Genomic DNA, 27,834 nt, shown 5'->3' with positions numbered 1-27,834 from the left:
CTCTCCTGGTTCTCTGGCCTTTGTAATCAGACGGGAGCTACACGTTGGCTCTCCTGGGTCTGCAGCTTGCTGACTGCAGATCTTGGGACTTCTCTAAGATTATGTCATGTTTCATAATCACAAGTCAATTTATAATAAATCATTCTTTTTCCACACACCCATGCATGTACATGTGTGCATGCGCGGGTGTGCACACACACACCCTCTCATCAACGCTGTTTTTCTGGAGAACACATTCTCACGGCAACCTTAAAAAGTAGGTGCTACTATGACTCCCCATCTTAACAGAGAGAAAATTTAACAGAGATATTTAATAACTTGCTTGGTGTTACCCAGTAAATCTGGCCCAGAGTTTGTTGATCATCACCCTGATAGTCTGTCTCTCATAAAATTAATATCTACTCATTAAGAAAAGTTAGAAACCATAAAAAAGAAAGTAAGGGCTGCTCTTCATAACATAAATGTGTCAGACACCATTGCTTCTCTTCCCAATAGCTGTTCTCTCCTTTCCTCTTATTGTTAAAAACCCTCACTTGATTTGGTTAGGTATCAAAAGCCAGCAAAGTACTCAGGGAAGGCAGACACCTCCCTTGGCCCCCAGTGGCTATATCATGATTGGTACAAGCCAGTCCTGTTAATTCCATTCTCCTTTTGCCATTGATCAGGGTAAACATGGAACTCTGTTTTGGCTAATAATATGAGAAGGGAAGACTGGTAAAAGGCTCTAGGAAAGATATTACTCCTTGATAATAAGGGAGACAGTTTGAGAAGAGAAGCCCTTCTTTTGGGTCACAGAAGCTGTTATCAGAGGATGTATACAGCTTTAATGCCATCTGAGACCAGGCAGACAAATCGAAGAGGATGACAGAGAAGCAAATACAACACTGGATTGCTCAGCCAGTACTGAACCAGCCTTCTTCCTCCTCGTTACGTGAAACAATAAACATAAAACAGTATCTGCCTCATTAACTTGCTATGAAGATTAACAAGCATATTTTGTAACTTCAAACTCAAAGCGTCCTAATTGATACATTTTCCTATGTCATCAAGAGTTCTCTGAAACCATCAATTTTAATGAACTATTATTTACACCAATAAATATGAATAACTATTTATAAATGAACTATTATTATTATCACTATTTTTAGATGGGGGTCTTGCTCTGTCACCCAAGGTGGAATACAGTGGCAAGATTTCAGCTCACTGCAGCGTTGAACTCCTGGGCTCAAGGGATCTTCTTGCCTCAGCCTCCTAAGTAGCTTGGACTACAGGCACATGCCACCATGCCTGGCTAATGTATTTTATTTTATTTTTTGTAGAGATAGGGTCTGGCTATGTCGACCAGGCTGGTCTGGAACCCCTGGGCTCAAGTGATTCTCCTGCCTCAGCCTCCCAAAGTGCTGGGATCATAGGCATGAGCCACTACACTGGGATGAACTATTATTTAATCAAAAGAAACCTGCTAGATTGAGGAACCAAAAATTAAATGTCATTGTTGTTTTAATTTGCGTTATTTGAATGGTGAGGTTTAGCTTTTTCTCATTTATTTCTCAACTATCTGCTTATTTGAATTTTCTTTAGAAGCAGCACATCTGTAAAACCAAGTTGTGCTTAATTGTTATATTTCCCCTAGATACTCTAGCCATCATAATCTTTTAAAACTATGCTTTCACAATAACAAACCATAAAAGTCAACTGAACTATGATCCTAAATTAGGAAGCAAGCTTTTCTTTAGCATATGCTAGGGTTACTAGACACTCATGATAAGTCTTATGATGCCATAGCATTGCCTAACTTGAAATAAACCTTTGAAAACTCTGAAGCATTATTTAACTCTGGTATTCTTGATGTGCCCAAGCCTGGCAATATATGCACATGGCTCTTGCTTCAGAACCTTTGGACCCCAGGAGATTTAGAAGAGAATTTTGCTGTCTCTCAGAGAAACCACAGAATCTCCACAACCATCTGGGACTCACTTTGTTTAAAGACAAAGATCCTCTTGGTGGGTTTTTATAGTCTCATTTTCAACTAAAAAGCCTGTTAAATAGGCTTTCAAATTTGATAAAAAGAAAATTCTTAAAAGTGGCCAGGCAGGGAAGGCTACTTTAGATGAAGGAAAATCCAAAAATGGTCACTCAGTGGAGTAGTGTGCTTTCACGGCTGTTCCAGGGTTAGGTTCAGGAGAGCTCTATCTGCTTTTCTTCAAAGTGGCAAAACTTACAGTGCCTTTATTTTGAAAATTATGGTTAGAATTTCAAGATTAATTTATCAGTTGAAGACAGCTACTTAATTTTTTTAAATGCACGGTTTCTCTTTAATACACATTTCCAGGTTTCACACTAATTCCCCTCCTTCCCCAAAGCCACAAAGATGTGTATTGAAGATTTCCACATATGATTTTACTTAGCAGGTTTCAGAACTCTTATTAGATCAGTGCCAAGAAGAATAGTGATATTAAAGAATAACTCCAGAGCACCAGATGCACTGGAAAATGATATCTTAACCATGATTAAAAGTATGTGTATAAAGACACCATTATACATACATACATGTGTACATTTGAGATTTTAGAGTAGTAAAGGTTTCTCCAATAAAAGGATGGGAAACATGGAAGCAAATATGTGTACATGAGCAGTTGTAGAACATACAAAGTTCCCACAAAATTTTCTGTGGTCAATTTTCATTCAATTGGGGGAAATGAGAGGGGTATAAGAAATGCAGTGCACAGATAACCCAACATCAATGTTAAAAAAGAGCTTTAGCCAATTCTCCATTATCCAGGGGGTGTTAAGGTACATCAGGGATCTGCATACACTCACCTCCCCAAATGGGCCCTGGTAATTAGGCAGCTGCAGTTTATTGCAACTTTCCAGGCCCAGGTGGGGTAGAAGGAAATAAGCCAAAATGTGACGGAGACAAGAATCCATAAAGCTCTTCTGAAGCTTGGTTCCCTTCTTCCTTCCTAACCTTGCCAATTGAGGAAATCCTACGTCTCTGATGTACTTTAACCAGAGCAAATCTGAACGCTAAACTACCCTGACAGCAAAAATTAAATCCAATTGAAAAAGACATTTAACATTTTTGCTTGTGGGTGTGTGTATCTGAGTGAGTGAGGGGGCAGGAAAGAGGTAAAACTGTCAGACATTTTTAGAAATGTATTTTTCAAATAACCAACTTTTATGACATTTGGTAGGTATACTGTTGCGATGTGTAATATTTTTGCAGGAACACTGTATATATTAATTTATCCCTGAAATTTAACATTGTTTCTTGAAAATATATAGTATCTATACAAGAATGAGTCACTATTGTTATAATACAAAACCGTCCAACTAGTGTTACTCATGCCTGATAACATTTCATTAGAATAATTTTAAATATGGTCTATTGGGCTATGGCAGGAGGGCAGGCACGCTGTAAGCATTTTACATACACAAACTCAGTTGATCCTCACACTAACTTCCTGAAGAAGGCACAATTACTATCCCCATTTTACAGATGACGAAATTGATTCACAGAGTTTAAACGACTTGCTGAAGATCACACAGCTAGCAAGCAGATACAGCTAAGTTGCCTATGATCTTGACTACGAGGACATACCATTAAAACCATTTCTCTATGGAGGGACCCTGCCATTTCAGTAACTGATAAATGTTCTAGCAGCCACACTAAAATGAGCTGAACCACCTGGGAAAGTTTAGACTGGAGCTATAGTAGTCAAATTGTGGTCCCTGGACCAGCAGCATCAGCAGCACCTGGGAACTTGTTAGAAATGCAAATTACAGGCCACACCCAATCTGAAACTCTGGGGTTGGGACCCAGCAATCTGTGTTTTAACAAGCCCTCCAGGGGATTCTGATGCACACTCAAATCAAATTTGAGAAGGCCTAGAGAGAAGAAAACCAAGGGGAAACACCATAGCTTCCCTTATGTTTTTGAAGGGCTATAATGTAGAGGAGAGGTGACTTGTGGAGTCCTCACAACAAGTTTTGCACTTGTTGTATATGCCTCATGGTTCTAGGGAATGGGGAAAGGTGGTGGAATGGTGAAATATTTTTGGTTCAAAATCAGGAAGAAAACTTAGCTGGTAGTAGCAAACAGAAAGGGCTGCTGTGTGAGGGAATGAGCCTCTTGTCATCTGAACTATTCAAAGAGGCTGGATGACCTTTTCTCAGACATATTACTGAATGGGAAGGTGGATAAGACATTCTTGAAAGACCATGAGTGACAGAATCAGAAAACCAGTATATACTTACTGGGCAGATATTCATTGACAGCAAATTCACGTAAGAGTGTTCTGAGGGCAGATGGGAGTTAGTGACACTCCTTGTTCTCTTTGGCTTAATGCTCACACTAGTAGGCCGGTCCCCACAGGAATCCTTCAGTAAGACTCATTTGTCCCACATTTGTCTCTTCGTTTATGCTATACTGTCTACTTGGAATGCTCTCTCTTAATCCAAATTCTACATATTTTCCAAAGCCCAGCTCAAGTCATATCTTCTCAGTGAAACCTCTAAATTCCCTTTACACTTACTGTCAGTTGAAAACATTGTTGGGCTTACATAAAATTGCAATTTAAAAGCAAAGATTGTTTCACATACTTGGTGTTTTCCATTTTACTTTGTTCCACTTTAGGCAATCAATAAATATTCTGAGGAATGCTCAGTTAATTGGGAAGAGTCTTCCATGCTTCTTTTCTGAGACTCCTCTGCTAGAGTTGAGTTCTCTTTTTATTTCCGTGGCCCACAATAATAAGATCACCGAGTCCAACTCCTTGATTAGGTGCAGACCAAGAATGCATATGGTGTGGGTCCTACTGCTCATCTCGCTAGTAGCTTCCTGCTTCCTCCTTGGCATGCAGCAACAGAATAGCCCCTGCTGCTCCATAGGGGAAGCTCCCCTTTTCTAGGGACTAAGTGCTGTTTCTATCATGTCCCACAAAAGCTCTGGGTAGACTGTTACAATCCAGATGTAGATGTATATGTTGAAACTCTAACGACAAATCCAGTTATTATGTGTGCAGTGAAGCCAGTTTTCAGATTTTAATACTTCCTTTTTTTCTTTCTACTCTTGTCATATGCTCCATGCTTGAAAAACATCTTTTAGAAACCACATTTTCACATCTTAAGAACACAAAGAAAGTGTCAGATACTTTTTTCCCTTTGCAGTCTTAGAACTTCAAAAACAGCCAAAAGGAAGTTTTATAAAATACGTAAAAATATGTGCTGAGGGCTGAGGTTTTATATGCCAAGAGTTAGGCTGCAGTGAATTTTTACTGCAGTTAATATTAACTCCTAGGAAAAGAAAAGCTTGCTGGAGACCCAGGCCCCCTCTGTCATGGGAGAGTATCACAGCACTTCCTTACAGATCATTCTCACGTGCATGAGAACCAACTCTTGGTTATCCACTGGTGGATTATCCAGGGTTCCCACTACTCTTTGCTTCTTTTCCTTCTCAATAAAGGACTTTTGGCTATTTCACAGCTCATTAGCACCTCCACCAGAAGGTAGGTGGTGACAGGGAGAAGAGGTGAAACTAAAATCAGTAAATTTTACTGCTCGTTAGCAGCTCTTGTAAAAGAAGTGGGACAAAGGGTTTGAAGCCATCATCATTGTCAGGATCATAGATAAGCATTTATTAAATGCTCACATGCATGGTAATAGTAGATATAACTAGGCATAACCACTGTGATTTAAAAAAAATTATTAATTATTTTCATCTCCATTACACTGATTAAGAGGTGTCTGGGTCATGAACACAAAGAAACTTACCTGTTTTTGTACTCCATTGAGTTGCTGAACCTTGATGATGAGAGAAGCAGTTCGACCCCTGTACTGAATTGTTCTAATAAAAGTCCCGGCATGGTCCACACTGAAAGGCTCTGACCAACGCCAGTTGCCCCAACCTTCAATACAGATGTGTAACAGCTGGAGAAAAAAACAACAATCGTCATAATGCCAAACGTGCCAACAAAAACCTAGTCCTAAAATGAAAGTCTCGTTGCTGGAAAACCTTTCCATTTGTAATATTTCGCATCTGTTTTCTTTCTAACCTGCATTATTCATCCACTTCCAACTTATTCCACCAGGCTAAGAATAGCAAATATGCCACATAGAGTCAATGTGGTTTTTCAGATCACATTTTAAACCTTCTTAAAAATAATTTTCCTATCAAATGGTAAAAGGCCTGCTGAACATTTGAGAAAAGATCATTTCATTCATCTGGAGGACAAAAAGGTTGAAGTGTGAGATCAAAGAACCTTGGTATTGGCTGACGATTTTTTCCTTCTTATGGCTAGACAGTAATTAAAGCTAAATTTGGTTTGTGGTTTTTTTTTTTAACCATAAATTGCCATACCTTTTTTCTTTTGATAAAGAACAAAATAGCAGTTTGAAGATGCAATTCATTTAATATACTTTCCTTATGACATCACAGATATATCAAATTAGAAATACCCTCAACATTTTAAATGTAAGATATGATGTATTTGTTCTTTTTTTTTGTTATGTACTTCTTGTAACATTTACCAATTAAGTCTCCTGATACATATTTATATTTCTTCATGTAGCATTGCCACGTCTGGTCATGTTTGGATTTGTTTTGGGGTCATATATGTCCTATTTCTACTCTTACCCACTAACTGCGGCTAAGAAAATCAGTTTAACTATATGAGTATTCCAAAAAAAATATAATAATTAGTACTTTTGTAGGAAACAGGTTTAAATGAAAACAATGTTCTATGATTTGTAAGTACAAGGAAAGACAACTGACTTTTTTTTTTTTTTTTTTTTTTTTTTGAGTCTCGCTCTGTTGCCAGGCTGGAGTGCAGTGACACGATCTCAGCTCACTGCAACCTCCACCTCCCGGGTTCAAGTGATTCTCCTGCCTCAGCCTCCCGAGTAGCTGGGACTACAGGTGTGCCACCACAACCAGCTAATTTTTGTATTTTTAGTAGAGATGAGGTTTCACCATGTTGGCCAGGCTGGTCTCGATCTCTTGACCTCATGATCGCTTGCCTTGGCCTCCCAAAGTGCTAGGATTACAGGAGTGAGCCACTGCGCCTGGCCGAAAACTGATATTTTAAGAAAGATATATTTATATCATATGCCAACAATTTAAAGCTTTCTTTCATATCACATATAATTTTTTAACAGAGCTAACCAAAGGTGAATCTCATGAAAAACTCCCAATTAGTAGACAGAATAAAACTTTGAAAACCTCCTGTAAGACTATCATAAAAGGCCCTAATAATAAATACATTAAGGATTTACATGGAAATTGCCATAATGTTAAATGTCTTGGTGGAAGCAGGTTAGTTTTTAGTTTCAGCCTTAGGAGGAGTCCTGATAACATACTTAAATTTAAAAAATTCCCAAGGTCATCACAACATACGTTTTCAACGTTAAGATAGGGCTTTTTAAAAAAAAAAAAAATCTGAATACATTATTTTAAAAAATCTCCTAACTCATCTCCCTGCTGTTAATATGGCCTCACTCAAGTTCTTCCTCCACACACTGCCAGTGATCTTGTGATAGGAAAAGGCTATCAGTTAGGTGACTTCTAAAAAAGGTTAACAGCTAAGAAAACACACATGTGTGCATACACACACACACACAAACACACCCTGGATAGCAAATACCTTTAGGGAAAATATGGTCTTATATACACTCTACAACATAAAAGTACCAGAATATCTTTGATGTTTAAATATTAGTAACAGAGAAAAAAGAAAAATAGCAGTGTTTGGAACCCTTTCAGTTTTTTATAGCAGCAACTGGGAATCAAGCTCAGGGTACACACAAAACTAAAAGAAATAAGAAAGTTGTTTTCTTTGGACAGACTAGTAGCTGGAAATGACCAAAAAAAAAAAAAAAAATAATGAGGCAAGGTACTTAAGATCAAGCTCAGCTATATTTTTCCTGAACATTTCATAGACTCTAGAGAAAGTTTTAATGTACACAATGTAATTTTAAGTGAGGAATGTTCACATTTGCATATGAGCTCAGTTTTAGATAGCTGCTCACTCTGTGTACACAGCTTTTAAGGACTGGATGTCACCAAGGAATATGCTGTCAGGTTTTGCTTGGCAGCTATTTGTTCTCAGAATGTTGGCACAGATATTTTCTTTGAATTATGAAAATTCAGATATGTTTGGATTTAGTTCACACAGGAAAATTAAGTGGGAGAAAAACATTTGTAACACTTCTTCCCATATGCATCATCAATGGAACATTTATAATGTTTGGTCTACTGTTAAAAAACATCTAAATATCATTGGCAATTAGAGGCATATAATTCATTAGGAAAGGAACTACATTCTTGAGAGAAACCAACAAAAAGAAATTCAGGAGGCCTAGCAGTACTTCAGTTCTCCTTCTCATGGTATAATCACCCCTGCCTGGGAACCCGCGGCACTGGATTTGAGCACTGGATGGCAGTGAGTGCTCAGATACGCACAGACACCTAGCTAAGGTGAGAGGTTTTGTTCTTGTTGGACCCACTGACTAAATTTCACTGCTACAGATACTGTAAGTCTCCATTTAGTAACAAATACTTGCATACCTATTTTTATTTCTATACAGAAGGAAGCATAAAATCAGGCACAAAAAAAGTGACATTTGTGTTAGATCACCTGATTCAAATGAGATTTCGATCATTATCCAACACATTTTCATTACTCAAGTACTATAAGGAAGGTAATATGCTAGGCACTATGGAGGAAATACAGAGGAAGAGATATGTTCTTTGCCCCACAAGGAGCTTATGATCATATAGGGAAAATAAGGCAAGAACAAATAACTAACATGAAGCAGTCAGGAAAGGAGAGGAGCAGTCACATAGTAGTCCAGTTAAGGAAGGGTCTGGATCAGGTTGCTGTGATTAAGAAACCATTGGGAAGCAGCTGGGTCTCAGAGTTTGGGTAGGATTTCAACTGGCAAAGATGACAGTTCCTTTCCATGCCAAAAAGACAATGTGAGATGTGCAAAGTAGTACACATGCTCGGGATAAGGTTAACCATCTCAATTGACCAGAGAAAAGGGAACATGGATAAAGGGGTGGAGGATAAGGTTAAATACACAGATTTAGATTATGGCTGGCACTGCTTTACTAAACTAAGGAATTTGCACTTTATGCAGGAATTAGTGGATAGTCACTGAAACCTTCCCTATAAGTGAGCAATGTGCTGACAAAGAGTGAGAGCACGTGGAGAGGCAGGAAGACTGCAGGAGTTGCATGAGGGGCAACGTGGGCTAGAAATACAGGGGAGAGGAAAGCAATGGGCTTCACAGAAAATAACTATCCCTTCTGCCTGAAGCCCAGGGCATTTTTCTGTTCTTTTATCAATTTGGAAATTTTCTTTCACCTCTTTTCTATTAAGATTTTCCTTCCTTACTTCCCCTACCATCATTCAATCTATCCAGGCTTTTCAGTCTTTTTGGTCTACTTAGATAGTGTCTAATATTTTCCACGGTGGGGGGAAAAGTCAAACAGGAACCATTCTTGTTGGAAGTTTTCGATGACAACTAAAACTAAGCAATAAGGCAGGTTGTATAGTGGCCACACTCAATGGAAGGTCCCAAGAGAGTACATTTTCTTTTTTTCCAGCAGACCCCCAGAGCTGCGCTGGCAGCCAGACTAAATTCATAGTTTTCCCATTGAAGACCTCAGATGGAAGCATATACAGTTTTCAACTCATTTTTTTTCTATACAAAATAAAACTTAAAACAGAATTACTGATCAGGGAATTGGGGATCAGCCCTGAGGACCACCTACAGTTTTGTCCAAAGGGAGAATTCCTGAATTGATATATTTAAGAGGAAAGAAAAATAAGATAAAATCTAGGAAAACAGAGTACACCAAAGAGAAAGTGGATGGTTAAATAAAAAATGTTAAACTGCATCTTAAAACATAAATGATAAAGGTACCAAATACTTTTTTGTGAAGTTACATATTTCACTATTCATTTTAAAACTATTGTCAAGATTTTTTCTACTTCAATAATCACAAATTAAAATTTTATCTTCACACTCATTTGTGTATTTTTTTTTGCATTTTATAGTAATTTACCCTACAGTAATATGTAATGTTCTAAAAAGAAACTGGAGATTTTAACAACTTCAAAAAATTTCCCAATCCATTGTATTCATTGTAGACATTTTAAGAGTTCTTAAAAATTAACATGCAATCCAAGTGAAATAAACTACTGTATATATATATATATTCTGGTAATATATTTTTATATATTATTTATATATCAAAACTTAGGCACCATTTATTTTATTATGTTTTAGAGATAGAGTCAACTCTATTGCCCAGACTGGAGTGCAGTGGTATGATCATAGCTCACTGCAACCTTGAAATCCTGACCCCTCAAGTGATCTTCCTGCCTCAGCCTCCCGAATAGCTAGGACTATAGGTACATGCCACCACGCCTGGCTTCTTCGATTTTTTTTATTTTTTGTAAAGATGAGGTCTTGTTATTTTGCCCAGGGTGGTCTTGAACTCCTGGCCTCAATCAATTCTTCCCCCTTGGCCTCCCAAAGTGCTAGGATTACAGGTATGAGCTATTGAACCTGGCTCATTTATTTTATGGGCCAGGTTCAATAGCTCATACCTGTAATCCTAGCACTTTGGATTAACTTCTAAACTCATCATAATATCCCAAGAGCCTAGCGTATGGCAGGCATTCAATAAATATTTGTTGAATAAATAAATCAAGATTAATACAAAATAACCAACAGTAAATATCTTAAAATGTCAGTGATGATATTTGTTCATAAAATGGTATCACAAAATTAGTATGAGTGCCCCCTGGGGCCAGAGACTGCAGTCACTCTGTCCCCAATTCAGTCCCCAGTTGTGGTCCCCAGGCAATTACTGTACTTAACAGGATGTGCCAGATACTTGATAGGAGGTTGGCCACATGCCCAAATCCTGGTGAATGTGGTCACCCTGCCTCCTATTTTCTGCAGACTAAGACATGGGCACTGGGTACTGTGCCTGGGCCCACTCAATCCAGATCATGAAGGCCGAAAAAACTGCAGCCAGCAAGTGCTGCCAGCCATCAGCCAAGCCATTCTACAATTCCGAGATCGAATTCCTGCTGCCTCATGGCGTCCTGCGTCGCCAGCACAAGCCAAGCTTCACCACCACAAGGCCCAACACCTTCTTCTAGGTGCTGGGCCCTCTCACCCCAGGTCTGTCCAAATAAACTCAAGAATGTTGAAACAAAACCCAAACCAAAATGAGTATTAAATCAAGATATTTACAAGAGTTTCCTATTTTGAATGATCTTTCAACACAGGAGATTTGTCTTACAGGGATAATAATATTAGATTAAACGCCAAGTCAATGTAATCTCTCAGATTCATAATTCAGATACTGCAGTACTGATATTAAAATATCAAGCAGGCCCAAAATGATACAGTAGGTGAGCATCATGAGTAAAAATTAAGTTAAAATACTAAAATAATTATTGTCTATCCAAAATACTATCTGGAAAGTCAATTGAATCGAAATTAAATCACTTGCTTGGAATACATGAGTCTAAGTGGAACTGATAGTACATTCCACACTACTAAATCAGCAAAAAAATGAAATATGTTGCTTATTATTGCTTTTTCAAGGAATTTGAATTTCAGGATGTTCAGCGTATCTGAAATAATGTCAAAAACTGAGTAGAAAAATTTCTAGGTAATGACTAATGCTTGGCATCATAATTCAATGCTGACACTTTTAATACTAAAATTGTTAGGACCCTGTATATCCTTTCATATTTATAGAATATAATTTCCCACCTAAAAGAGTAAGTTTAAATAAATACAACTGAATTATTTTTGGACCCTTTGATGTAGTTTGTTTTGGTAGGAAAAAGAAAAAGAGAAAGTAAGCTCAACTGTGAAAGCCTTTCTAAATCATTCAGGGTGTGATATAATGGAGGCTGCATTGTCGTGATATAAGTGTTGGCTATTCTTCCACAAACTATGGGTGCTGTAAGTTTTCTCTCAAGATTATCTGAATTAACTGAAGGCCACAAATACTGTGTAATTAGCATGAAACAACCTCTTACAATAGAGGGAAACCTGACACATTCATAAAAAGCTGGTTGGAATAAAAATTGTGGCTGAAAGGTAATCCTTATATAAAAAAATCTTACTTGTAATACCTATTGATGCATCAATTCTATGAAATAATCTATCCTAAGGTAATAATTACAGATGTGTGTAAAGAATGTGTCTAGATGTATGTTTATCCCAGTGCTATTTTAATAAAAATTTGGCAGCATTAGGAAATTGGTCAAATAACACAGTAAAAATAAAAACAGCTTTCCTTTATTAGACATTATGTGTCAAGCACTGGGCTAAGTGCTTTTTAATATTACTTATTCCTTAAAACAATCTTGTAAGGTAGACAGATGAAAAAACAAATGGAGGTAAACAGAGGCTGAGTGATTTCTTCAGGGCCAGAGTGTTGGGAAGGGAAAGATATAAGATCTGAAATTATTCAGAGCCTCTATTCAAAACTATACTTACACTGCAGAGTACTTTCAAATGACTGAAAAACAATCATAGCAGGAAAACATGTTAATGCTATCAGTTAACAATAGATTAACTGAAAAACACATTACAAAAAGGTATGGGCAGTACACCCCATTTTTGTAAAACAAATAAAAAGTATGTATACCTATTCCAAAGGAAGAAAAAGGCTAGAAATACGCCATAATGCTAACAGTGGTTATTTTAGGGTTATGGGATTATGCATTTTAAGTTTCCTTTTTTCCATGTGTGTTTTGTGTGCTTCCTCAGGTAATTTCCAAATTTTATATTACAACTGTGTCTTATTTGGCAATCAGACAAAAATGTTATTAAAATAAAAAATGTCTAATAGGATGCATACAGAGGTCACATTTTAGGTAAAAAGAAATTACACATTTCTATTTTAAAAATTCAAGTTCAGCCTCCTAATGAAAGCCAAATTTTCCCAACTTGCCCTCTTGGCACTTTGCCAAGAGGGTGACATGATCTTCAGTTCATCTCTGTAGCCTCCATAATTCCTAGCACAGAGTCTGGCTTGCTATATTGCTATATTACATATGCACATGATTCTTAGAAGCCATTTAATGCAATTATGTGAGCTTTTTTCCCTAGGGCAACAGCTTGTTTTTTTTTATTTGAGACTGGGTCTCCCTTTATTGCCCAGACTTGAGTGCAGTGGCACGATCATGACTCATCGTAGCCTCAACCTCCTGGGCTCAAGTGATCCTCCCACCTCAGCCTTCTGAGTAGTTGGGACTACAGGCATGCACCACGATGCCCGACCAATTTTTGTATCTTTTGTAGAGATAGTGTTTTGCCGTGTTGCCCAGGCTGCTCTTGAACTTCTGAGCTCAAGCAATCTGCCCACCTTTGCCTCCGAAAGTACTGGGATTGCAGACATGCACCACTGTACCTGGTTCAATTTGGCAAGTATTTTTAAGGATTTACAGCTATTAAATGTTTACTATAAGCCAACTAACTGTACTACACATGGTAGATATAGAAAAGAACTAGACAGTTCACTTGGGCTGAAAATGCTTACAATATAGTAGGATAAACAGATATTCAATAAGAATAATTACACTGCAAAATGTTATTAGAGTAAGAAAAACATAGGGCTTCTGAGGTGTTCTGCTTGGGGAAGTTAAAAGTTTGACCAGAGAATGATTTTACTTACTCCCCAAAATAAGAAAGACACGTCGAAATAGAACAAAAGATGACAGTAATGTTACTTCTGATAAACAAAAGTAGGTGACAACCTAACCTGTCATGTGACAACCAGGGAGGGAGTGGTTCTTTCTGCACAAAATTTGTGTCTACAAAGCATACCGACTGTGTTAGAAACAAAGACAAGCCATAAATGCAGCAAGCTATGGCTTCAAACTATTTGTGAAAACAACTCCTGGTCATTTGTTTTGTCAACAGAATTTAGAAAATTAACTTTCTATTATCAACTTGTCAGCTTACTTTCCTCTAATAGTTTTGATTGTGACCCAAATGGAGTCACTGAATATTGATTTTGGAAAGAAGGAGTCACTCTGGAATAAAAAAATCATTGTTTTAGGAGGTCAAATCTTGAGACAGAGGGTGGGAGAGAGATACAGGAAGGAAGGGTGAAGAGGAAGTGAACTCTTAGGTCAGTAACTGCTATTTCCTCTCAGAGCATCAATCATCAATAAACACCAGGGATTGATGCATGAGAGACAATGAAACAAAGTAACTGACAAGAAAGTCACTGTTTGGCTGTTTGAAATAATGCTATTCATATGTTATATCTATATTCTTCATAGCTTTAAAACAGCTCATTGTGTCATTTCATCATATACTTTGTAATAGTCATTTGAATTTCCCTGGGTAAGTCAGGGTATCAAATTTCACATGTTTCTAGCAAACATTAAGGCTTAATCAATGTTTCAACATACCTATAATCAAGCCATAGAATTTTTAAATTATTTTTCACAAATAACTATAAACACAACTCTAAATTCAAGAATTTATTTATGGATTTTTATTGTTCAGGAATTTTCTGTTCAATCTCTGGCTGAAATTTACATACTTAAAATAACCTAAAAAAAAGAAAAGTGGGGAGAATAGTAGCATTTTTTCCATTTAAATTATTTTCTACAAAACAATGAGATGCTTAATGGGTATTCTAGGCTAAAAAATAAATTAAATCTAAGTGACCTAAATTAGGGAAAACTAATATACTGCATAAACATTTTTGCAAAAAGATTTAATGAGAAAGATTTTTCATGCATTAAAATATTTCATTTTTAAATTTTATGCATAACTTTTTTTGAACATTTCAATCATAAAATCAGATATAAATACAGTTAAAAAAGTATGAAATGATAAATAGGCTTGTTTTAACGAGGTCATTTCAACATTATACATATCTATTGTTCTCATTCTTCTAAAGTCTTCCCTATAAATGATACGTGACTGAAAAAACATGAGCTGTGATATTAATAGCTGCTTTAAGTCTAGAATTGTGTGACAGTCTTTAAGACTGTTTACCCTTGGTACCACCACAAAGGGTTGAAAAGCGCAGATTCAAAGAACTTTGATATATATGTATATACAGAAGAGGATGGACTGTCTATAAAATCTGAAATAATTCACATTTTCTTTTTTTAAAAATAAGTAAAATAAATACAGACTTTGATTGCTTAAGTTATGTCAATAACCAGGAGATTCTGATGCTATACAGACACACTCTTAACAGAATGATAGTCAATGGTCATCAGGCATTTGGTTAGACCCAATTCTTCAGTGGAAGAGTTAAGAGTATGTTAGAAGGAAATGATGATGAATAATTTAGGTGAGCTGAGAAATGGGAGCAACAAGATAAGAAATTGGAGAGGCTGTCTGTTAGTCATTCAGATTTGAATAAATATCCTGTGAGTCAAATTGTCAGGTTTTGTTTGAAAATCAATTTTGACAAAATACAAACAATAGAGAAACCTGCCTAAAGTTTGAATAAAAGCTTTCTTTTAAACTGTTCTCAGATGTAACATTCACTATTCAGTAAAATTTAGTTTAATGTAAAATAGAAGACATGCCAACACGTGTCCTAAGAAAAGATCAAGTGATTTTTACATAAACTTCATTTTTTAGTCAACATGGCAATGTGGACAACTGTAATTATTTTTAACTTTTAATTAGGAAAAAGAAGTCAATAGATGGATATAAGAGAAATCCAAAATTTTTACAGTTATTTATTTTCATTTAACTAAACTGCCTTGCTGTACTAAGAAAACATTTTTGTAAAGGTTAAATAAAGTATTTCATGGCAACCGCTGCTTCTTAGTGCCTGTATAACAAGAAATATGAGCCAGCCAAAGTTGTGCAAGTTGGTTTTCTTTCCCAGTAAGGGAATGTGGTATCTAAGACCTTGTCCTAACTCATTTTATCCCCAAGTGTAAGTCAAGCAAGTCAAATATGAACTAATGCCTGAAGGGAAGTCCCTGACTCCAGAAGTATGGATTATTTCACATTTATCTTAAAATCTGCTCTCAGAGTTCTTAAAATTCACTAACTTGGCAAGTCAGGAATTATCATGAGAAATGAAATAATTTCATAACTATGAAGTCATCCAACATTCCATGCATCTGACACTCAGTGGGCTTAGCCATGTCTTGGGCATTATTCTGACCTTTAAATAACAAGCTCTTCAATATTCTGGAAATAATTTAAAAGCACGGAAATAATAAGTGCCACAGTGCAATAGGTATGCCATTGTCTTTGAGTTAATGCTTTTGTTACACAGACTCATGGTAACAGGTTATGATTGAAGACAATCACATTATGTATGCTGAAATCTTTGTAACATTCTTAATCAGTATTTCCCATTACTTAAAAATGGCAAAATACCATGCTTTAATAGTCTGGCTGCATTCCCTTTCTCCAAGTACTCTGTATTAAAATTCACTTTTAAAATTAGCTCAGTAAAGGACCTTTATGTTTAGACATCAAGAATTTACATTTGCAGAGCACTGGCTTGTGAAAAGGCTTTGAGTGTCTTGTAAAAAGCTTAAGAAATCTTCAGTATATTTTTCTCCAAAGCTATATTTCAATATCTGAGATTTATCGCCAGGGGAGGAACAGAGAGACCATTAGCAGCACCAGCAGCCATTCCTCTGGGCGCTTCGCACTTGAAATATCCCCATTCTCTTTCATGCAGGCTTGCAGAAAACTCCAGAAATCAGCCCTGGGACTGGATAAAGGGCCCTATCACAATCCTATCTTTGCCATTTCTTGTGAAAGACTTTAAAAGTCTTGAAATTGGTTATTTTATAAATTAGTTTTACAAAGAAACTTTGAAATATAAAGGAAAAGGAAAACTCAACCCTAAACTTCTGCCTCTGATTTAGGTAGAATGTATCTCCCAACAGAAAATGAAAAAACTCCAAATATGCTCTGTGCATTAAATACTTAATGACCAAAACTGCTAGGACCCCATTTACTTCTACTGGTGACTTCAAAAGGCACTGTAAGCTCCCCCAGAGAATGTAAGTTTCCTGGAATCCCTACAGACTACCTTTTTTTTTTTTTTTTTTTTTTTTTGGCTATTTCAATTACTGCTTAAAACTGAAATAAAAATGCAGTTGATGGCGGCTGGACGGTAGTTCCTGGGTACTCAAATGGAGTCCGTGTTTACAGAATATTTTGGATTAAAATCCTTGCCAGATGGTCCCAAGAAGTGTTTACCTCACTGTTGATTTTAGCTATCTTAATGTCAGCAACAATAAAAAGAAGCTTGTTACTGCCACTCGGGAGCAAAGGCATAAAATCCTTCCTCCCCAAATGGAACTGCTAGTTGCAGACAGCTGTGCCCTACACAACAATAAGGGTGACACTGTAGATTTCTGGGAAACTACTTCCACAATTAGAGAAAGACAATATGTGGCAAATTTAACTTGTAATGACATCTACTTCCAATATATAATATTTAGTGATTACACTATATACTTTCAGTTTATGATAAACAATAAAAATTTTCATAGAATAAGCACAAAAGGATAAACAAAAATGTGAAGAGTTAGACATACATGAAAGTTGTGCCCAATTTGAAGTATATTGCTAATCTCCTCCTGTAGCATGTTCCTATTTTATGACTTTTCATTAGAGGCCATAAGGAGGCCAAAGGGGCAGGAATGGGAAAAGGGGAGGGGTGTGTGACCAGGAGCTACTCTTAAGAGCCCAACTGAATTGACAGTATATTGAGGCATATAATTTGAGATCAGTGCCTCTTTTCTGTGTATATTAATAGTATATACAAAAGTATCCAACATTATGCAAAGAATAGTGTTGACAATTTTATTATTAAGATTTTAAATCTATGTTCTTGAGAAATCCCAAAAGTTACTTATTCAATGAACATTTATTGGCTGGGTGTGGTGGTTCACTCCTGTAATCCCAGCACTTTTGGAAGCAGAGGTAGGAGGATCGCTTGAGCCCAGGAGTCAGAGGCTGTAGAGTGCTGTGGACATGCCACTGCACTCCAGCCTGGGCCACAGAGCAAAACTCTGTCTCAAAAAAAAAAAAATAATAAAAATAAAGGAACACTTATCGGCTGTCTATTATAAGCAAGATACAGGATTAAATATTGTGGAAACAATACCTTATTAAAGCCCTCTTTTTCTTCCTTTTCATTCTCAGCAAACATCCAATACAACCTCAACCATATTCATGTCTATCTTCATTCTCTCCCTCCTGTCTCAACAACAGGAGGAGACTATTGTGGTACATTGCAAATGGCCACAAATTCTCTGCAGCAACTCTCACCAAGATCTAGCTCCTTACTGTTTGGATCTGGCTTAACCTTGTGGCTTGCTCTGCGCAACAGAATGTAGCAGAAGTGATGCTGTGTGAATTCTGAGCCCAGGTTCAAGAGGCCTTGGAGTCTCTGCTCTCATTCTCCTGGGACAGTGTTACCAGGTGAAGAAGCTTGGCTAGCTTGTTGGTGAGATCACGTGGATGTGAACAAAGACACCTGGCAAACAGCCTGCTGACCACTAAATATGTGGGTGAGGCCATTGTAGACCACCCAGCCCTCAATGACCTCCAGCTGACTTCAGCCTCCTAAGTGAGACCAGGTGAGACCCACAAAAGACCCTTTTGAGTGAACCTAGATGTCTAACCAACAGACTCACGAGCTAATAAATGTTTTTTAAGTCAATAAGTGTTGGGATGGTTTGTTAAACAGCAATAAAATTTGGTATAAACTTCTTCCCATTCAAGGTCAGTCCTTCCACTTGTGATCTGAATTCTTTCCTTTTCTTCCCTTCTAAGATTTTATGCCATTAGTCATTCTCTCTTCTGGATCATCAATCTCCCATTTCTTTCTTCTTCTATATTAATGTGCCTAACTCTCTTCCATTTAAAATTGTTCCTTAACCCTGTGGCTTTCTGTAGCTAACACATGATTAAGACTAAACAACAACAACAAAAAAATTCATGCTCATCATCACCACTTCGTCACTTCCCATTCACTTCTTAGCCCACTGTAATCTGGCTTTTATCCCTATCTCTCTACTGAAAGTGCTTTCCTTGAGCCATCAGTGATGTTCCAATTGCCAAATACAATGGTCTCTTTTTTTCAATTCTTACCTCACTCAGTTCCCTTAGGACATTTAACAACACTGATAATTCTATCCCCCTAAATATCCTTTTTGGATTTTAAAACACCATTATGTCCTGGTTTTCCTGTGACATCTTGGTTTTCCTCATAGCTCTTATTTCCCCTCAATACATTCTATTTCACAGCCCAACTCGCAAATTCTGCTACTGACCCTTTTTGCAAGCTCACCTCCAAGACAGCCCCAGTAATCCTTGCCTCTTGTTATCTGTGCCTTTGTGTTCCCCCCACTGAATAGGGCAGATCTGTGTAGGATATTACAAATAAAACAATGAATGACTTCTGAGGCTAGGACATAAAAGATATTGTGGCTTCTGCCTTGGATCACTTGATCTGGAAGACAGCAGCTGCCATGTCATGAGACTACTCGAGCAACTCTCTGGAGAGATCCCTGTAGTGGAGTGCTGAGGCCTCCTACCAAAAGCCATGTAGGTAAGTATTTTGAAGATGGATCTTCCAGACTAGACGAGCCTTCAGAGGAGTGCAGCTCCATCTGATGTCTTGATTACAACCTTATCAGAAACGCTGAGCTGGAATCACTTAGTTAGACTATGCCCCAAATTCTTGACTAACAAGACTGTGGGATAATAAGTGCTTGTTGCTTTCGCTACTCAAGTTTTGGGGTAATTTTTTATACAGCAATAGGTGACTAATAGAGATTTAGTATCTGTAAATGGGATACTACTGTAACAAAAGCCTAAAATGTGGAGGAGGCTTGGAACTGGAAAGTGAGTAAAAACTAGAAGAACTTGGGAAGGGTGTTAGGGAATGTCTATATACTTCAGAGAGATTATTAATAGAAACGTGATGGCCCTACAGGAGACTGCCAGCTACAGAGTGCGAAAAATGTTATTGGACATGGGTGGAAAGGGGATCCTTGCTATGTGGTGGCAGAAAGTTTTTCAACACTATCACCTGCAGTAACATGGAAAGTAGAAAATTTGCCTAATAAACTACATGATCTAGCTAAGTAGATTTCCAGGCAGTGTTGAAGTGCCTCCTAGTTTCTACCTGCTGCTAATACTAACATCCACAAGGGGAGATATAAGCTTAAGGAAGGACTGTCAGACAAAAAGGAGCCAGGATTTGCTATTTTGAAAGTTCCTAGCTTTATCAGATGCAAATGATGCTAAAATCAAGAAATGGCTTCCCAGCAAAGATCAAATCCAGGACATGGTCGGAAAAGCTGGGTCTAAATATGAAGCAAATAATATGCCTGTAAAATCTTTTGAAAGACCTTAGAAAGACCTAAATTGATGGCTCAGAGAGCGAGTCAAACAAAAGGAGTTCTAAGACACTTAAGGGTTATGTCCCTCAGTAATATTGAAAAATCTTAAAGTAGAGAAGGGCTTATCTAAAAGATACATGGGTGTAATTTTGTCTAATATAGTAAACCTCAGTAAGAATAAAAAGAGACCTACAAAGTTGTCTAAAGAATAATATTGGCAGAAACACTGCCAACTTAGACTGAAAGAGATAAAGACAGTAGAAAATGAAAAGAGGACTTTGAACCTTCAAAATTCTACCAGCAGAAAGCAGGCTGGGAAAACTACAAGGTGCAAACAAAAGCTACTTTTCGTGGAAAAGAATGGGTGACTCAGAGGCTGGAGCCATGTGCACAAAGCCACGAGCAACGGGAAGCTATTTCCAAGTAGGAGTAATACTGAGTACTAATTAAGAAACTTCCAACATTTATCTGATTGAATTTAAGAATTTCTACGGACCAGAAACTCCTGTATGTCTTCTGTTTCCTACTTTTATACATGGAAATGTCTACTGTAGTTATCGTATGCCTATCGTATACCATTGTACATTGTTCTGCAGCAACAGATAATTCTTCTCTTAGCACTCTCTCCTTGGGAATGCTCATTTATTCCCACTTCTAGCTAGGTACCAATAACAGGCCAAATTTATATCTCCAGGTCAGACTATTCTTTTGAGCTCCAGCCTCTTACATCGAATTTGCTTACTTTACACGTCCATTTGGATGTCTAGTTAGGGGAAAAGGACTAAAAAGGAACCCTTGGTTATAGAGAGCCAAGTTCTTTTTACTTTAAAAAATGTTTTGTATAGACAGGGTCTTGCTATGTTGCCCCAGGCTAGTCTCAAATACCTGGCCTCAAGCTATCTTTCCTACTTTAGCCTCCCAAAGTTTTGGGATTATAGGTGTGAGCCACCACTGCACCCAGCCAAGCTGAGTCCTTTACTAGGAACTTTATAAATGTTTTACATGGAATATTTACAACAGTCTCTTAATTATGCAGAAGAGGAAGTTGAAGTGCCAAGAAACTAAGAAACTGTCCACTCTTCATGCAGCTACCAAACCTTAGGAGTGAAACTCAGATATTTATGGCTTCACATTTGTGCTTTTTCTAATAAACCATCCTTCCTGCCCTCTATAGCAGCCTAAAATTCAATGTGTCCAAAATGGTTTTCAGGATTACTCTGTTATGCTCTTAACACCCTGCCCCATTCTCTCTCTCTCAAACACTGTCCTACTCAGCTCCCTGTCTTGGCCAATAGCAAAACTAGCAACACATCACCTAAGTCTGAAATCTCAGAGTCAAACCAGACTCTTCTCTTCCATGATCAATAATCAAATCCTGTTGATTTTAACCTCCCAAATATCTTCCAAACAGACCTCTATCAAGTTAAACCTTCTCTCAGCAATTTAAAGATGTTGTTTTACTGTCTTCTAGCCTCCATAGTATCTAAAGAGAAGTCCATAGTAATTTGATTGTTGTTCTCCTAATGTGTGGTAGGTAATGTGTTGTTTTCCTCTGGCTGCTTTCAAAATTTTCTCTTTATCTTTGTTTTTCAGTAGTTTCATAATGATGTTCCTGGTATCTTCAAATTTACTTTTTTCTTCCATCATGTATTTTATTTGTCTTGTCTCCAAATATATATATATATATAATTTTTTTGGCGACAGGGTCTTGCTCTGTTGCCCAGGCTGCAGTGCGGTGGCATGATCTCAGCTCTCTGCAAACTCCGCCTCAAAGGGTTAAGCAATCCGCCTCAAAGGGTTAACCACTTCAGCCTCCTGAGTAGGTGGGACTACAGGTGTGCACCACCATGCCTAATTTTTTTTTTTTTTTGAGACAGGATCTAGCCATATTGCCCAGGCTGCTCTTTAACACTTGGACTCAAGAGATCCACCCACCATGGCCTCCCAAAGTGCAGGATTACAGGCGTGAACCACCATGCTTGGCCCATCTATTATGTTTTTATTGCTCTGTAACAAATTAGCACTAATTTAGCAGCTTAAAACAGCACACATTTACTCTCTCACAGTGACTGTTGGTCAAGAGTCCATGTATAGCTTAGCTGCGTTCTCTGTTTAGGGTTCATAAGACTCCAAATGAGCTGCAGTTGGCTGCATTCTGATCTGGAGGCTTGACTTGTTAAGACACATGCACACGTATGTTTATTGCCGCATTATTCACAACAGCAAAGACTTGGAACCAACCCAAATGTCCAACAATGATAGACTGGATTAAGAAAATGTGGCACATATACACCATGGAATACTATGCAGCCATAAAAAATGATGAGTTCACGTCCTTTGTAGGGACATGGATGAAATTGGAAATCATCATTCTCAGTAAACTATCGCAAGAACAAAAAACCAAACACCGCATATTCTCACTCATAGGTGGGAATTGAACAATGAGAACACATGGACACAGGAAGGGGAACATCACACTCTGGGGACTGTTGTGGGGTGGGGGGAGGGGGGAGGGATAGCATTGGGAGATATACCTAATGCTAGATGACGGGTTGGTGGGTGCAGCGCACCAGCATGGCACATGTATACATATGTAACTTACCTGCACATTGCGCACATGTACCATAAAACCTAAAGTATAATAATAATAATAATAAAAAAAAAAAAAAAAAAAAAAAAGACTCTACTCAAGCTTGCTTAAGTTGTTGGCAGAATTTATTTTCTTGTGGCTGTAAGACAAGGGCCTTAACTTCTTACTGCCTGGTGCTGGCAGCCATCTTCCGGTTCTGGAGGCCTCCCACAGCTCCCTGCCCCAGGACCCTCTTCATAGGCCATCACAACATGACAGTTTGCTTCCCAAGGCCAGCAGGAGCCTCTATGCCTCTCTCTCCTTACAAAAGGGTCCAATCACTCTTTTAGGGTTTTTATCTGATTAAATTAGGCCCACTCAAGATTTTCTCTCTTGATTAACTAAAAATCAACTAATTTAGGACCTTAATTACATCTGTAAAATCCCTTCACCTTTGACACAGACACTTTAGAGTACATGTCTGATAGTGCCAACATCTGGGTCATCTTTGGATTAGCATCTATTAATTGTCTTTCCCTGGAAATTGAGTAACATTTTTTTTTCTGACTCTTATCTGTCAAGTAATTTTGGGTTATATTATGGACATTGTACATGTTTTGTTGTGGAGAATCTGGATTCTCTTATGACTGCTCCAAAGAGTGTTGACGTTTGTAGTTAACAGGCAACTAACTTGTTTAGACTCAAACTGGAAATTCTCATACCTGGATGAGCAGCAGCTCAGGTTAGTTTACTTCTTTAAGCCTTGGGTACAAACTGCATTCAGTTTGCCCCATGCATGTGTGTGGTTCAGCAGTCAGCTGAACAGTTGGGCCAAATTTAAAAATATTATGTTCCCATTTTATGGCCCCCCCCTCTCCAGGGTTTTCTCTTCACTCCCTAGCAGCCTAGGATGCCTAGGCTATTTCCCCTGGTACCCTGGGCCAAAAGATGGTAGGCCACCCCTGTTCTGCCGTGACTGCAGTTGCCCTCAAGGCGAAGCCAAAAAAATGGGAAAGTCATCCTGCAAATTACTTGCTCGAAATTTCGACTCCCCTCCAAAATCTGCCTTTGTTTAGTCTCCAGAGCCTTCAGGTAGTTTTTTGTTTTTTTTTTTTTAAGTTCTGTTCAGAATGTGTTGCTGTTATGCACAGAAATATCAGTTTCTTAGGCATTTATATCATTTAATGCCTTCTACTCTGTCTTAGCTCAGTTACTATAATCTCTCTCACTCCGGGACTACGCAGCAGTGACCATAGTAGTCTCTGCTTGTATTCTCAATCTTCTCTAGACTGTCTTCTCAAATACACTAGTAGAACTTTTCTGAACTACATCTGTGATCCTGGCATTCCTCTACTTAAACCCATTCAGTAGCAAAGAGCTGCCCATCACATAGATGTGTATCTTCTTGAAATGGATTCCCAGGCTCTTGAGAACATAACTCTGCCAGATAGTGGTGTGCTGGAGCTGGCTCATACTTGTTTGTGAAAACCAGCAATTAAGTGTTTAGAGATTTTGCAAACCGGTGGTCAACCCATTGGTAGCCTGAAATAAGCTTTGAAGTATTTACACTATGAAAGTTGGCCATCCCTACAATCAGGGGCTCCCCACCACTACCACTCTAAGAGCCAGTGGACCAGCACATATCTCTTCTGCAATTTTTATGATTCAGTTACACTGGACAAAACCTGAAATCCCTTGACCATAACTTGCTGTTTATATATACCTCCCTTGTTCTTCTTTGTGTACTCCCTCCACTGTCGTCCACTGGGCCAACCTATACTTACTGTTCAAACTTAGCTTCTGTGGAAAGCTAACTTTGATCTCTCTGGGTATGTAGATTATCACACCTTTGTGCTATCATGGCCTCAAGACAGTATTAAAACTTCTTAGCACAGCATACAAGAGCCCTCATGGCCTCAGCCTACTTCCCCCTCTTGCAGCTCCACACATGTACTCTACACTGTAGCCAAATTAGTCAAGTTGCCCTTCTGTGCCATATTGTTTCATGCCTCTGTGGCTTTCACACATGTTGGTCCTCTTAGCTGGAATATCGCCTCCACCCTCACTTCACTGGCCTAGCTAACTCCAAGGCATTAACATGTAATACAAATATCCCTTCTGTCTAGAAGCCTTGTCAGCTTCCCATCCTCATGTCGGATTTGGAAACATTTCCTTTGAGTTCCCATTAAGACTTTGTTCATATCCAGATGCAATTGATTTTACTTCCTGATTCCCTAGCATTTCTTCCCTATGGCTAGTGTTTTCATTATTCACCCCTCATTTCTCTCTGTCCTGAACTACTGCAATGATATCCTGATAGATTGATAGACAATGTCATGTCTATAATAATTTTTTACTTTTCTGGGTCCCTCAATAGACAGTAAGTTCCTTAGAAGAATGTATATATTTAAATACAATAAGTAATACATGAAAATATACTGATTAAAAAAATGAATGTGAGGGAGACTAAATAAACAGCTACAGAGAAATAATGGCAGGAGGGCCTGTGAAAAGACTGAGTTAGGCCTTGGAGGTCAGATAATTTGGATATTATTTAATAAATCATGGTGTAGCATGTGATGGTTTCTGGACAGGAAAGTGTAACAATCAAAGTATTTAGGAAAATTGCTTGAGCTGTAGTCTGCAAGATAAATCAGAGTTAAAACAGGGCAAAACTGTTAACTAAGAGAACAATTGAGAAAAACTATTGCAATAGTTTGTATAAGAAGTAATAAAGATAATCACTCTTGATATATCATTACACTTGGTGCTGTTCCTAAGAGTTAGTATTTGAAGTTCCTTTTAGTCTGTATGTGAGTTTTGGGTGTGTGTGTGGGGGTGCTTAATGTCTCAAATTTAATTTCTTTCTCCTTATTAAGAAGTTGAAAAGTACATAAAAATGTGACAAAAATAGAATAATATCACCTTAACCCAACATTCAGAGGCAACCACTGATAACATTTTGACATGTCTTTTTCCAGTATGTTTTGTGCATTTGCTTGTGTGTTGTTATGATCACATTGTATACATAGAATTTTATATTCTGCTTTTCTGACTTATATGACATGATAGGTAGCACTTCCTCCATTCCATGTAAAAACATAAAGATCCCATAAAATATCTATAAGATAGTCTTATGCCAGATTTTACTTAACTCCTTAAAAGTGAACATTTTGGTACTTTAAATATTTTGTGACAAACTGTGATAAACTTTTATGGTATAAAAATCTTTGTTTTAATTTGCCTTCTCTCCAGTGGGTAGATTACTATTGGGAGACTTACTGGGTCAAAATCTACGATAATTTTAATAGCTTTGAAGTTTCTTACCCAATTGCTTTCTAGAAATAAAGTACCAATTCCATTAGCAACTCCAGTGTGTAATAGTGTCTATTCATTTGCCCTTTCTAAACAAACTTTAACATGCATGCACACATAGGAGAACACTTGAAAAATTTATCAGCTTTGGCAACACAGAGTATTTCTTTGTCCCCCAAGTCTGCTTTTTAAGTTTTTAAATTGTTACTGTGGCAACAAGAAATATGCTCTTTCTCTAAATATATATGTATACATGCATTATATAAACGGATTTGTAAAGCACAGTAACTAAGAATTACAGTCTAGTTAATGAAATTGACAACTGGCTGGAATTACTAAAAGATAGGCAGATACTCAAAACCTGTTGCTTTCCGTTTTAGACAAATGAAAAAACGACCAGGTCTCGTTTTAAAATATTGTTACATACAAAACGAAAATTGGAGAACTTTCTGTTATGTACTGATTAGGACCAGAATGAGTATAATAAAAATATTTTACTGTAATTTGGTGAGTACAGGTTAATTACATAAAAGTTAGATTTAAACTATTATCTGTCATTTCTCAATTTCTAGAACTTTGTACCAAGCTTTCAAATGATAGGAATACCAGTGAGGTCAGAGTGAAAACAATTTTAAATCAAACCTTTAGTCTACTGAATTTGATCAACTGAGAAATCTTAAAGCAAGTGTTGGCAAACTTAGGCTTATAGGCCAAATTTGGCATGTAGCCTATTTTTGGATAGCCTGTGAGCAGAGAATGGTTTTTACATTTTTAAATGGATGGAAAAAATCAAAAGAATAATAATTGTGATGTTTGAAAATTATATGAAATTTAAATGTTATTGCCCATAAATACAGTTTCATTGGCACACAGCCACACTCATTCGTTTACATATCACCTATGGCTGATTTTACACAGAGTTGAGTAGCTGCAACAAACTGTAAATCCTGAAAGCTTAAAATATTTACTATCTGGCCCTTTATAGGAAAAGTTTGCCACCTCTGCTTTAAAGTAATATAGGATTTATATTTTTGTCACTATGTGTCACTCTGTTTAATGAATATTTCCAAGATGCTCTGCTGCTCATCAAAATTAATTTTACCTTGTTACATTTTGCTTTTTTTTTTTTTTTTTTTTTAAGATGGGGTCTCATTAGCTGGTCTTGAACTCCGGGGCTCAAGTAATACTTCTGCCTCAGCCTCCCAAGTAGCTAGGACTACAGGTATGTGCCACCACACATACTTTTTAAATTTTTTTGTAGAGATTTTTAAATTTTTAAATTTTTTAGTTTTTTTGTAGAGATTGGGTCTTATTATGTTGCCCAGGCTGGTCTTGAGAAGTTCTGGCCTCAAGTAATCCTCCTGCCTCAGCCTCCCAAAGTGTTAGGATTACAGGCATGAACCACTATGCCTGACCTGCAGTTTTAAATATTTGCTATTTTTTCATGAGCTTATGAAACTTCTGTTATATTCATTTTGGATAAATGTTTTATTATTCTCCACAGCTCTGTCTAGAGCCTATTTCCACTTGCTTGATGGTTTGATT

General features: G+C 37.5%; 1 protein-coding gene across 14 annotated transcripts in view; it reads right to left on the bottom strand.

The window, feature by feature from the left end:
- The window catches only part of VPS13B (vacuolar protein sorting 13 homolog B), a 916,166-nt gene that overhangs the window by 62,003 nt on the left and 826,329 nt on the right, over positions 1-27,834 (bottom strand). For all 14 annotated transcript variants that reach the window (XM_054519206.2, XM_054519208.2, XM_054519204.2 and 11 more), the window contains one exon: positions 5,773-5,928. In XM_054519206.2, the coding sequence (XP_054375181.2) occupies positions 5,773-5,928 (156 nt within the window). The remainder of the gene's footprint in view (positions 1-5,772; positions 5,929-27,834) is intronic.

The sequence above is a fragment of the Pongo abelii genome, chromosome 7 (assembly GCF_028885655.2).
Source record: "Pongo abelii isolate AG06213 chromosome 7, NHGRI_mPonAbe1-v2.0_pri, whole genome shotgun sequence".
In the NCBI taxonomy this organism is placed as follows: Eukaryota; Metazoa; Chordata; class Mammalia; order Primates; family Hominidae; genus Pongo; species Pongo abelii.
The sequence above is the reverse complement of the archived record's forward strand: the minus strand, read 5'-3'. Positions and strand labels throughout refer to the sequence as shown.